General features: G+C 41.8%; 1 protein-coding gene across 2 annotated transcripts; it reads right to left on the bottom strand.

Annotated features, from left to right (window-relative positions):
* Positions 1-34: 34 nt before the first annotated feature.
* On the bottom strand, positions 35-12,768 carry LOC110506709 (threonine--tRNA ligase 1, cytoplasmic). Of its 2 annotated transcripts, XM_090222600.1 has the most exons (20): positions 12,346-12,704; positions 11,894-11,983; positions 11,528-11,715; positions 11,171-11,294; positions 10,958-11,082; positions 10,689-10,806; positions 10,455-10,519; positions 9,193-9,226; positions 7,939-8,017; positions 7,702-7,848; positions 6,125-6,223; positions 5,742-5,908; positions 4,954-5,116; positions 4,599-4,736; positions 4,382-4,459; positions 4,062-4,162; positions 3,603-3,707; positions 3,358-3,430; positions 1,014-1,128; positions 35-771 (listed from the first exon to the last, which is right to left on the bottom strand). In XM_090222600.1, the coding sequence occupies exons 7-20, from the start codon at positions 10,489-10,491 to the stop codon at positions 623-625; spliced, it is 1,485 nt and encodes a 494-aa protein (XP_090078726.1). In that variant the 5' UTR covers positions 10,492-10,519; positions 10,689-10,806; positions 10,958-11,082; positions 11,171-11,294; positions 11,528-11,715; positions 11,894-11,983; positions 12,346-12,704; the 3' UTR covers positions 35-622. The 2 variants fall into 2 exon arrangements, with proteins under 2 accessions (XP_090078726.1, XP_021442200.3); XM_021586525.3 differs by lacking the exon at positions 9,193-9,226 and having other exon boundaries at positions 12,346-12,768.
* Between the last annotated feature and the right edge of the window lie 17 nt (positions 12,769-12,785).

Raw genomic sequence — 12,785 nt, 5'->3', positions numbered from 1 at the left:
AATGAATAATAAGATAATGAAGGGGACGCAAAACGTTGAGGCAATATTTTATTCCAAGATACTACAATCCAACAAGAGGACAGAGCTACTTCATGATTTTACTTAATATTTCCCAAGTGTTATTTGGCTTACATTGCAACCTTCTTTCAACAACCCAATAAATAATATTCTTATGACATCTTCTTTCATCCACATTCTATCCTTCAGATTAGTGTTAAAATATATATATATATTTTATTGCATGGTCTTTCATACACTATTGCAGGGTTTCCCAAACTCGGTGCTGGGGCCCCCCTATGGGTGCACGTTTTGGTTTTTGTGGCGCTATGGCAAAAAAACACGTTTAGGAAACCCTGCACTACTGTACCAAATACATGATCCCCGATATTGTTTCTCACTTCCTGCACTATTCTTTCAAATTGATTAGACAATCAAAGAAACATGCATGTTAAACTACCCACAATACAGAAAAGGTCTGTAGAGTGAGTAGAAAATATATTATATTTTCAAACATAATACATTTAATCTATCCCTTTCCATGTTCATACTTCTAACACAGACCTCTTGCATTCACATAAAATGTATATTTTGTTATTCTATTGTGAAAGAAAATGATCTCTCCTCAGAACTCCTCCTCAGCATTCCGGCAGCGTGACTCTTTCAACAGGGTCAGGCGAGCCAGCACCTCAGAGACAGACAGCTCTCCATGAACCTTGTTGTCCCTCGTACGTACGTTCACGCTGTTAGTCAGCTTCTCTTTCTCACCGACCACTGCCAAGACACAAAGCACAAAGTAGCTCATAGTCCCCACACTGCCAAATCACAACACACACAGCTGCCCTAACACATTCGCATTTTCAACAACATTTCAGTAGTGATGAATACAATCATGTTTTTGGCAGCTGAAAGAAATCTGAAAGTATTTGAGGGGATTTACTAGCAAACATTGTGATGGTAAAAGTCATGAATATATGAATGGCTAAAAAAAAATCTACTATAGTAATCTTTCTTACCCAGGATGAAGTTGTACTGGGCTAACTGGGCGTTGCGGATCTTCTTGTTTAAGAGGCAACTGGAGTCGAGATCAGCGTCTGCCATGAATCCAGCCTCCACAAACTGTTTACACATCTGAAGGACAGAATTACCACTCAGTAAAAAATGACGAAGATTAACTGATAAAATGGAACTGGCAACAGACATGCAGGTTCATATAATGATAGACAATGATGAATGTGCAGCATCATGAACAGGGCCAGCTTAATTCAGGGGCTTCCCGGGGCTGAAGCCCCTGGGCCCAGGCCCATGGGGGGCCCAAGAGGCAAATATTTTTTTTAAACAAAAAAACAAAGAAAATATACTGAGTATATTATACATGCATAATTTAACAAATATATTTACTACAACCGCAAACCACAATAGGACTCATCAGCCCGCTCTCAATAAGTGTTGACAGCCTGCTGCTGCCGCTCTGCTAATCATCAGATGGGGAAGGAGAGGAGGTAAGGGGCCCATGTGGGTAACTGGGGGCCCCTGCCTTTATTGGGTAACTGCATAAATAAATGTGACTGGTCAATTGTGTGAGCCCAAGCCTGTAAGAGGCATTTAAAAATAATATTACACTGAAGAAAAATATAAAACGCAACATATAAAGTGTTGGTCCCATGTTCACGAGCTGAAATAAAAGATCAAGACATTTTCCATACGCACAAAAAGTTTCTCAAATTCTGTACGTCCCTGTTAGTATTTATCCTTTGCCAAGATAATTGATCCACCTGACAGAAGCGGATTAAACAGCATGATCATTACACAGGTCCACCTTGTGCTGGGGACAAAAGGCCTTCCATGGCCTGCATACTCACCCACTGAGCATGTTTGAGATGCTCTGGATCTACGTGTACGACAGTGTTCCAGTTCCCGCCAATATCCAGCAACTTCGCACAGCCATTGAAGAGGACTGGGACAACATTCCACAGGCCACAATCAACTGCCTGATTAACTCTATGCAAAGGAGATGTCGCACTGGATGAGGCAGATGGTAGTCATACCAGATACTGACTGGTCCACGCCCCTATTTTTTTTCTTTAAATTATACTTTATCCAACCACAGGAGCTGCTCTCAATGTTTTAAAATACACCACTCAGCATAATTTAGCCATAGAGGATCAATAGTTTAAAACAATAACAGGATTTATTTTTATCACATGCAAATACAGGTATCTGCCAAAATAAAGGAAACACCAACATAAAGTGTCTTAAGTGAGTTGCACCACCATAAGCTGCCAGAACAGCTTCAATGCGCCTTGGCATAGATTTTACAAGTGGACATAAACCATGAAAAAGAAACTGCACCCCAAACCATATACTATGAATCTCTTGTTTACTGAAGTGTTTCCTTTATTTTGGTATTTACCGGTATGCCTACAGTCAGGAAGGCTGCCGTTTGGACAGCATGCGCACCAAATATACAGCTTTTTGCATTGTGGCCATATAATCCATAGAAGGGGTTTGTAACCTCTTACCCTGGCAATTTGACTGTTAAACTCATGGGTACACTAGCAATGGATGCCAGTTCTGACTAATGGGAACTGCCATCTATGGATTATATTTTTATGGTTGGTTGCAGCTGTCGGTTTGCCTTTTGCAGATTTCAAAATACAATTGCTGGAAAAACATACAGTTTGCCTACTGCTGAAAAGAGAAGACTAATCTGTAGAACCAATACAAATAAATTATTCTCAACTCCTAATTGTTTGCGAACAGCAGCACTGTTTTTCAAAGTAGCTCATCTTGAGATAGCCGATGTGCTCGTCATGGCAATAGCCAATCACCGTGAGTAGCTTATGGTTTAATCTTCATTAGTTGAGTCACTGGACATGTTATTTAGAAGCCTACTTTATTTATTTATTTCCTCCTAATATTATACAATCTGTGTGTCGCTTCATTGGCCTGGGTTATTGTTTGAATTCAAGACCAGCATGATCTCAGTTTGTCAGAGTAGCCACTCATTTTGGTCATTTGTGTGGTCTTAAAAAAGATTCAGTTGTCTTCGGTCATGTAAAAGGCAGATTTTTTTCGGATCCTGATAAAAATAATGTCACTGTGTGGAAATCCTAAAAACGCCTCTGCCTCAACTGTAGCCTATACCACATGACAAATGTTATGACTTTATTATAAAGAGGCTTTTTCTTCAACACTAAATTTACAACACATTGAATTTGCATCTTGGTACACAGATTTGTTTACAGAAAATGGTGTGCCGGGAAGGGGGAGGGCCTATGATTTCTTAATCCGGCCCTGATCATAAACTGTAGAAATATGAAAGGAAGACAAGTTTGAGAAATAGAAGGCTCGGATTACCCTCTTGGCATATTCTTCACAGGTAGGGTTGACAGGCACAAACATCACCTGACGTGGGGACAGCCAGAGGGGCCTGGAGAAGAAACACAATATGGCTGGATAAGTAGCAAATCAAAACACTATATATACACAAAATGAAGACATTTAAGAGCAGAAAAAATACACATATATATGACTTAATTTCCAGTCTATGATTGCATCTTATGTAACACTCAACAAATTCATTGGTCCTCTTTGCTACTCACCATTTCCCAGCGTAGTTCTCAGTGAGGATGGCTATCATCCTCTCCACAGAGCCCAGAATGGCCCGGTGGATGATGACCGGTCTCGCTTTGTCATCCCCGTCCTTTCTGCATGTCACAGGATTCAACATCAATATCAGTCACAACACCACTTCATGCTCAATTATAACTACGTATTTAACTATTATTTATTCAACCTTATTTGTAGAAGTTAGTCTCATCGAGATGTCTTACCGGTCAAACATCTTTTTGAATATAATTTATACAGTTGTTTACAGCTTCACAATGTTCTCTACCTAATTAAAAATCCAACTTTAAAGGACTTTTAAATCAACTGTCTAGTACAAAGTATTCAGGTAAGAACTCATATTGAAGGAGGGATTAATGACTAAACTTGCTTCCTATAACAGGATACAGACTCAGTATTGTGTCACGACTAGTTTGATTAGGTGACTCACTCACCCCACAAAGGTCAGGTTAAAGCGGATGGGAAGCTGGAAGTCCAGCTGAATGGTTGCACATTGATGATACCGGCCAATAGCATCTTTGATCTTAATGTCAATCTGAAATGGCACAACAAAAGTATTACATGGTTTTCCTTCCTGAGAGTTTTAGACCTTATTTCATTGAAGGGGAAATGCAATATCTATCAGGGAAATATCCATGGCTATAATAAGTACAAACCTTTAATTACATTGATTTCCTGAGAATTCTAGACCTTATTTAATTGCAGGGGTGAAGAAAATGTATAGCAAGGAAATATCAGGTGCTGTAATACAAACCTTGGGTCCATAGAAAGCACCGTCTCCGGGGTTTAGTTTCCATGGCTCCCCAAACTCATTCAGGCTGTTCTCCAGTTGCTTTCAAACAGAGGGAATCAATTAACATACAATTCAAATATATCCTGGGTCATTTCGTGCAAGTCATTCTTTCTTTAAAATTGTGTTTCCTTATGCAACATTTCAGGAATATTTTATGGACACGCATGTTTAATTGTACCTTCTCAGCCTGGTTCCAGACAGCGATATCTCCTAGGTACTTCTCTGGACGGGTTGAAAGGTGCAGCTGGAAAGAGAAGCCAAAGACGTCATAGACACAGCGGAGGAAGTCCAGACAGCCCTTCATCTCAGACTCAATCTGCAGGAGAGCGAAAGGGAATACAGAGGGTCATCTGAATGGCAAGGAGGTTAAGTACCCAGCAGGGATGGGGTCAATTCCATTTCAAGAAAAAATTATGAAAATTGGAACAGAAATGTCCATTTACTTCCCGATTTGAAATTGACCCCAACCCTGGTACGAAGCTACTTTAATAAGATGTTCCTCTTCAATAGCTATAGCTGGTCTGGTCACCTACCTGTTCCATGGTGCAGAAGATGTGAGCGTCATCCTGTTGGAAGCGGCGCACCCTCGTAAGGCCGGTCAGTGTCCCTGATAGCTCGTTCCTATGGAGCACCCCGAAATCAGCCAGTCTCAGAGGCAGCTCCCTCCATGACCGAGGTCTGTGGCTGAACATCAGACTGAGAAAGAAGAGGATGGGAGGATCCAGGAGAAGGTGGATGGAAAAAGAGGGTGATGGATGAGAAGATATGCAGTTGAAGCAGTGGGAGTAGTTAAGGTTACATAAATGCTTTGATAGTCCCTTCCTTATAAACCATCATATTAACCAATAACATAACACCTTTCCCAGACAAAGGTTAAGCCTAGTCTTGGAATAAAGTCATTTCAGTGGATATTCTCCATTGAGCATGGTTTTTAGTCTAGTAAGTAATCAAGTAACCTTGCATCTCCTGTTTCTGCAGGAGAAATCAATGTAACTAAAGGTTTGTAGCTATTATAGCCATGGATATTTCCCTGATAGATATTGCGATATTGAGGCAGCTTGATGTAGAAGTACACGCAATGGAGACGACGCTAGTCTACGGTGGGGCCTTACCCCCAATTTATCTCCTAATGCTGAGTTCCAAGCAGACACATTGGGTCCCATTTTTACAGTTTTTGGTATAACTTGGCCGGGGATTAAACTGAACCTTCCAATCTCAGGGAGGACACTAACCACAAGGCTACGGAGTTGATTTTTTTTGTCCAGGGCCACGCTTGACACATGTCCGGGAAATTGTCCCAATAACCAACGAATGTACCTACCAGTGTCCAGGACAGTTCATGGGCTTCAGTGCAAAGATGTCTTGCTCCACTGGGAAGGAGAACATGTTGTCGCTGTAGTGCTGCCAGTGGCCTGAAGTCTCCCACAGCTTACTGTTATAGATGTTAGGAGAGGCCACCTCCTGGAAACCTCTTCTACAGTATTCCTCCTGCAAAGTACATTCACCAGATCACAGCAAGACTGAGTGGTACTTAACTTCAGCATTCTTTCAGTTACAAAGCATCAAAGTAGTCCATGAACATGCTGTAATTGGGAATTCTACAGGTGGGTATTGTTGTATCTTGGCAGAAGATGGACAGATTGCTTCTCTGCCTTTTGGCTGTGACCAGGTGTAGGGGTTTGAGGTTGGTTGGTCTCGTCTTACCCTGATGAAGTCAGTGAGTGTGTTGTACAGGTAGGCTCCACGCGGGAGGAAGAAGCAGCTGCCAGGGCTCAGGTCATGGAAAAAAAACAGTTCCTGTTCCTGTTGTACAGTAGAGACATAGTGTAAGCTTAAAGACTTCACAGATTGACAGTTACAGAAAGTGAGGCAGCTCCTCCTCTCTGTTGGGAACATGTTAAATCAAATGACAGCAAATCTGTCCATGAACGACACCCACAGACATGCCCTCTACTTCTAAACCTTCAACTTCTAAATGAAAAGGATCACACCCTCATAGGAGTAACATGTTTAAAATTTACTTTAGACTTTGGCCCCCTGGATAACAATGAAAATAAAAGCAGCAATGAGTCCATGGTTTAATATAGAGATCAGTGCTGTAATCAGTTGTGGCCGGGCTGTGGGGCTGCTGCCATCTGTGTCTCCCGCAGGGAGGATAGATCCAGCCTGCCTGAGGACCAGCTGGAGCTCACATAGTATGACTCACTGATACATCATGCAGTTAGACACACAGCACCCCCCACAGGAACAACCAAGCAACAACAGTAAGCACACAGAGCTTAAAGCGTCCACGCAGATATTATGTTTGTGTTAGTTTTGGACTTCGGTAAGGGTTTTTTCGGCTGTTCAGGCACACAACATTTTTGAGGGCAGCCGAACTTCGAAAGCCAAAGTATACACCCCTTCGTCCACGAGTGGTCAACTTTAGGGATTCTTCAATAAAGTCTGTTGTCATTCAACTAGAGATGACTCGTTTTTATGTAAATGTTTTCATTGAGAAACACTGCACCAAAACATCTTAGTTAGATGTAAAATTGCGCAACTAAGATCTCCTCTGCAAAAACGTCAAAATGAATAACAGATTTCTTTAGTTTTCTTAGATTCATTCTGAAAATTTGGAGGTGTATACTGGCTACGGAGTCTCAAAATGGCCAAACAGTACTATTTCCACTATTTTCTCATTTTCCAAGCGAAGGTCTAGCCACCAGCCGAACTGAAGCTTGCTGTCACCTTTAGGTCTGTTTGTAAAATACAGAGTAAATTAGAGTGATTTGTCACTTTCAATGTTGACAGTTTTGTAACTCACTTTGGATAAAAGTGACCGCTAAAATACACTGAACAAAAATATAAAAACGCAACATGTAAAGTGCTGGTCCCATGTTTCATGAGTTGAAATAAAATATCCCCAAAACGTATTCGTCTGTAATGAAGCCCTTTTGTGGGGAAAAAAATAATTTGATTGGATGGGCCAGTTCGTGGACCTCTGCCCTCCCAGTCACACCCATGGCTGCGCCCCTGCCCAGTCATGTGAAATCCATAGATTAGGGCATAATTCATTTATTTCAATTGACTGATTTCCTTATGAACTGTAACTCAGTAAAATCATTGAAATTGTTGCATGTTGCGTTTATATTTTTGTTCAGTATATATGAACATAATATATCATTATATTAATTGAGGGTCTATTTCAATGGCTGTGTTCAGAAAACCAAAACACCTAAACCAACTTGTTGTCTTCCTCAGTCAACCCCCAAAGTGACCCCCCCACAGTGAGGACTAACCTTTCCAATCTTCCGATGGTCTCTGTTCCTAGCCTCTTCCTGAAAGCGTTCCCACTCTTTCAGCATCTTGGAGTCTGGGAAGGAGATGCCGTAGATACGCTGAAGGGTCTCCATGTCTGAACGGCCCTCCCAGTACGTAGAAGAGTTCTGTCGATATTACAGGAATGGAGATACTATGACACTGTTTTTCACCTTAAGAAGTGATTGGATATTGTAGTCTGTGTGTGCATCACATACCTTGTAGATCTTCAAGGCTTTAATCTTTCCTGTGTGTCTTACATGGGGCCCACGACACAGGTCAATCAGAGGCCCACATCTAAAACAGTAGAAAACTAATTTTAGCAGGGCATGGACCAGTGAGGGTCTTCAAATCAACAAATCAAAAAACAGTTTACCATAATATATTATAGACAAATCCCTCGCATTAGGCACATTTGTGACCGATTTAGAATTTGATGTGCATTACAAAGATTTATGTGAAGGATTCAAAACAAGAGGGTATGAAGAAGAATTATTGGACAATTCCGTTAAGTAAGACAAACTGAATGGAATGCATTATTGCAACCACGTCAAAGGAATCCCTCTTCTCCCTCTTAAATGTTGTGTTGCCCTTCAGTCCCATTTCAAGGTCGATCAAGGAAGTGGTTAATAGACATTTGCACATATTACGCAGCAACCCTAGCTTTGGTAAAGCCGTTTGAATTAGAGGTCGACCGATTATGATTTTTCAACGCCTATACCGATTAATCGGACAATTTTTTATTTTATTTGTAATAATGACAATTACAACAATACTGAATAAACACTTATTTTAACTTAATATAATACATCAATAAATTCAATTTAGCCTCAAATAAATAATGAAACATGTTCAATTTGGTTTAAATAATGCAAAAACAAAGTGTTGGAGAAGAAAGTAAAAGTGCAATATGTGCTATGTAAGAAAGCTAACGTTTCAGTTCCTTGCTCAGAACATGAGAACATATGAAAGCTGGTGGTTCCTTTTAACACGAGTCTTCAATATTCCCAGGTAAGAAGTTTTAGGTTGTAGTTATTATAGGAATTATAGGACTATTTCCCTCTATACCATTCATATTTCATTAACCTTTTACTATTGGATGTTCTTACAGGCACTTTAGTATTGCCAGTGTAACAGTATAGCTTCCGTCCCTCTAGTTAGCGCACGCTAACTAGCTAGCCATTTCACTTCCGTTATACCAGCCTCATCTCGGGAGTTGATAGGCTTGAAGTCATAAACAGCGCAATGCTTGACGCACAACGAAGAGCTGCTGGCAAAACGCACAAAAGTGCTGTTTGAATGAATGTTTACGCGCCTGCTTCTGCCTACCACCGCTCAGTCAGATACTTACTATGCAACACAGGACACGCTAGATAATATCTAGTAATATCACCAACCATGTGTAGTTAACTAGTGATTATGATTGATTGTTTTTTTTTATAAGATAAGTTTAATGCTAGCTAGCAACTTACCTTGGTTTACTGCATTCACGTACCAGGCAGTCTCCTTGTGGAGTGCAACGAGAGAGAGGCAGGTTGTTATTGCGTTGGACTCGTTAACTGTCAGGTTGCAAGATTGGATCCCCCGAGCTGACATGGTGAAAATCTGTCGTTCTGCCCCTGAACAAGGCAGTTAGCCTAGGAACGGTGGGTTATCATTGAAAATAAGAATGTGTTCTTAACTGACTTGCCTAGTTAAGTAAAAGGTATATAAAAAAAATTACAAATTGGCAAATCGGTGCCCAAAAATACAGATTTCCGATTGTTAGGAAAACTTGAAATCGGCCATTCCAATTAATCGGTCGACCTCTAGTTTGAATCCCTCCCGAGGTTTGGCTATAAGAGACACTCAAATTTACAGGATTGTTTAGTACGGTCAGATTTGCCTAATAAAAAAAGCATTGCATTTCATCTCTATCATTCCTGATGGCAGTTTCCTTGTCACAACTGTCCACTGTTATGCCATGATCAGAGGGAACTCTTATCCATCCCCATTCGAGTGGGAGGATAAAGGTTTGAGGTAGAATAACATGTAACACAAAATATGTTGTATATCTACTTAAGTGTGTTCCTGTGACTTTAATGTTGTGGGTAAGACCAAACAGGAACTTAAGACAATGATATGTGAGCATAAGAGCTCCATTCGAAACCATGATGGAAAAATAATTACCTGTTGCCAGAAATTTCAACAGCAATAATCATGAACTTAAGTGCCTTACTTTATATGAGCATTGAATTGGTGAAAGCGCCACATAGGATAGGAGATAGAAATCAATTACCTCTCCAATGAGAGACATATTGGATAGACAGCTTGGCCACTCTTGCCCCAGCAGGCCTTTAATGAGGAATTGTATTTTTCTTGTTTTTTTGTAGTAGGTTATAAATATGCAAAAAATGTAGGTAATGACATCATGTCTATAGATCTCTATTTGATTGTCATGTTTCCCCCACAGCTCCCTCTGCTGGGATCTCTTGATTGGGCCAATACTGGCTGAATTTATAATTATGCCCACCTGTGTGGTCTTCTTGGTGTGACATTGCCTGCTATTGCCTTGCACGCTGAAGGGCACATACCCGAAACGTTCGTGCAGCAATAAAAATGTCAATTTAAGTTAATTTACCGGAGTGCAGTCCTATTTTTGTTCTTCACCAACATGTTAAACCAGTCTTCTGAATAGTTTCTGTACACCAAATAATATTCAGTGATTTACAACTAAACATCATGAGCTGCTTACCTGTAGACTGTTGTAGTGGGTGTGGTGACTTTCTCATTCAGAATGCGACACTTGAATTTGTTGTACTGAAAATATGTACGCAAACAGATTGGGAAAAAAATAAATACCAATTGCTGCCGATCTACTCACAACCCCAATGAAAAAGAAACCTCTATAACACATTATATAATCGAGCTACAATCTTTCACCAGAGGGTGGAGAGATGCCAATGTAGTGCAGAGGTCTTCATCTCACCTTGAACATCTTCAGTAGGGTCTCCTTGCTGACCTCCAGCCTCTCGAAGGGCTGTTTCTCCTTCACCACAGACTTGCACAGCGCCTCCAGGTACTCAAACTCTGTACTCGACACACCCCTGGCCAGGACAGGACACAGGTCAAACAGAACCCTCAGTAACAACACACCTGTCATAGGTTACTCACTACACCAGCCCTGTATCATTTATGCTCATTACTTTATAAAGGAGACTGGAAGCCTGTTTTTTCTTAACAATGATAGATGCTTACTGGGGTCCTTCGAGGAACATGTCATAGTAGAAGCCATTCTCAATGGGTGGTCCATAACACAGACAGCCTCCATAGAAACGCTCCATGGCCTCACCAAGGATGTGAGCACTGGAATGCCAGTACACCTGAAACAAGGAGCGGAAACATCTGTTACTACCTCCAAGAACAAAGACTATAGAAAGTATGATAGCCCAGAGGGCACATTATACTCACAGCCTGGGCATCGTCATTGTCAAAGCGCAGGATCTCCAGTGAGCAGCTCTTCTCCAGAGGTCTATCCAGGTCCCACAGGTCCCCGTTCACCTGGGAAATCACTGCATTGTCAGCCAGGCCCTGGCTGAGAGAAATACAATATACCACCATCACCACATAGTTCTCATGTGTTGCTACAAACAATGGCAAAGAGAGGGGTGCAAACTGATGTCTCCAAGTAACATCATGATCCTCCTTGTCCGAGATTTGTCTATGCTGCCAACTTCTACGGACGTTTTTGCCATGACAATGGCCATATGAGTTGACTGCACAGCACAAAAAAAGATATGGGACAGGGATAAGCTCCAGATCCCTCACCTGATGCCACAGGCCAGCTGGTAGGGGGTAGTGACCCAGGCCTGACCCTCCACCCTGCGTCCATCTGGCAGCTCCACAGTGATGGGCTGGCTGTCTGCTGCTCTCCTGGCCAGCAGGGCATCGCTCTCCTTTTTCAGTTCCTCATACAGCCGCATGCGGTCCGAGATGTAGCCAGGCCACGGTTTCAGCTGGAAAGAGTAACATGGTGATTTATAGGAACTTAGGGAAAGAAGCTGGGGGGAATTATTTGGGTATTGGTAGGGATATTGCACAACTTTGAAGGAACGCTTGATTGCATGCACAGGACTTCTAGAATAGATGTAAAGGATATTGAACCTTTGGGGAGGTAATGTTCCTAATCATTACCTCTCTGCCACTGCACCCTCCCTGTGCCTTCTCTGGCTTCTCCTTCTTGTTGTTCTTATCAACAACAGGTTTGGTCTCATGGGTTGCTGCCTGCACAGAGGAGCAAAATCAAAAGTTTGGTTTATTGGTGAGCAAAAACATGCAAATATTGTCATTGACATTCCACTTAGTGTAAACCACAATAAGTATACGTTCTCTTATATCCATATGATATTCCATAAGCATGTTCAGGGGACTACACACAGAGCTGTGAACCAATTTCAAGACCACGGGCAGGGGAGGGTTAGGCAAAAGGTTGGCAACGTGGTTAGGTTTAAAATCAAATGTTAAGATAAATAGTATAAACGGGCGGGGTTTAGGCATAATTATGACTTTGGCCATGGAAGCTACAGGCTACAGGCCACATACAACAGCCACACAAGTTACTTGCACTAAGGTGGTTAGCTAGCTACCTTATTATTATCATAATTGCGGTTCTTTGGCTGTTGTTGATCTTTCCCCGTCTTCTTCTCCTGGCCTTTGTTTGTGCCCCTCTTGCCCTGTCCCTCCAGGGCGAGCTCTTCCTGGAGACCCCGGCGGAGGTGCACGAGACGAAATTTGAGCTTCTCATTCTCGCTCCGTAAGCTCTCCAACTCCGGAGAACTGGCGAGAATGCTGGCGACCTCTGGACCACCATTTAGCCCGTCTCGTAGGAGGCTAAATTCCCGAGTGAGGAGCTCTAGCTGCACCTCTTGCGCGGTCAAACGTGCTGCCATGCACTCCGCCATCTTTAAATTACTATTCTCTTTCATCAGCAACTGGGAATAGAGTCTTCCTGTCATCAACAGTGAATGGGAATGGTGTCATAGCGCCCTCTTGAGCTTTAGAACAGTCAGTTAATGTCGGCTTGATG

The sequence above is a fragment of the Oncorhynchus mykiss genome, chromosome 26 (genome assembly GCF_057628025.1).
Source record: "Oncorhynchus mykiss isolate SJ-2025 chromosome 26, ASM5762802v1, whole genome shotgun sequence".
Taxonomy (NCBI): domain Eukaryota; kingdom Metazoa; phylum Chordata; class Actinopteri; order Salmoniformes; family Salmonidae; genus Oncorhynchus; species Oncorhynchus mykiss.
This window is presented reverse-complemented; position numbering and strand designations above follow the sequence as displayed.

Excerpts from the sequence above, each read along its gene's own strand:
- LOC110506709 (XM_021586525.3), bottom strand. The coding sequence starts at position 12,714 with ATGACAGGAAGACTCTATTCCCAGTTGCTGATGAAAGAGAATAGTAAT. Across the intron at positions 11,984-12,345 it reads GCAATTATGATAATAATAAG|GCAGCAACCCATGAGACCAA; the intron begins GTAGCTAGCTAA and ends TCCTCTGTGCAG. Across the intron at positions 7,849-7,938 it reads AAGCCTTGAAGATCTACAAG|AACTCTTCTACGTACTGGGA; the intron begins GTATGTGATGCA and ends TAATATCGACAG.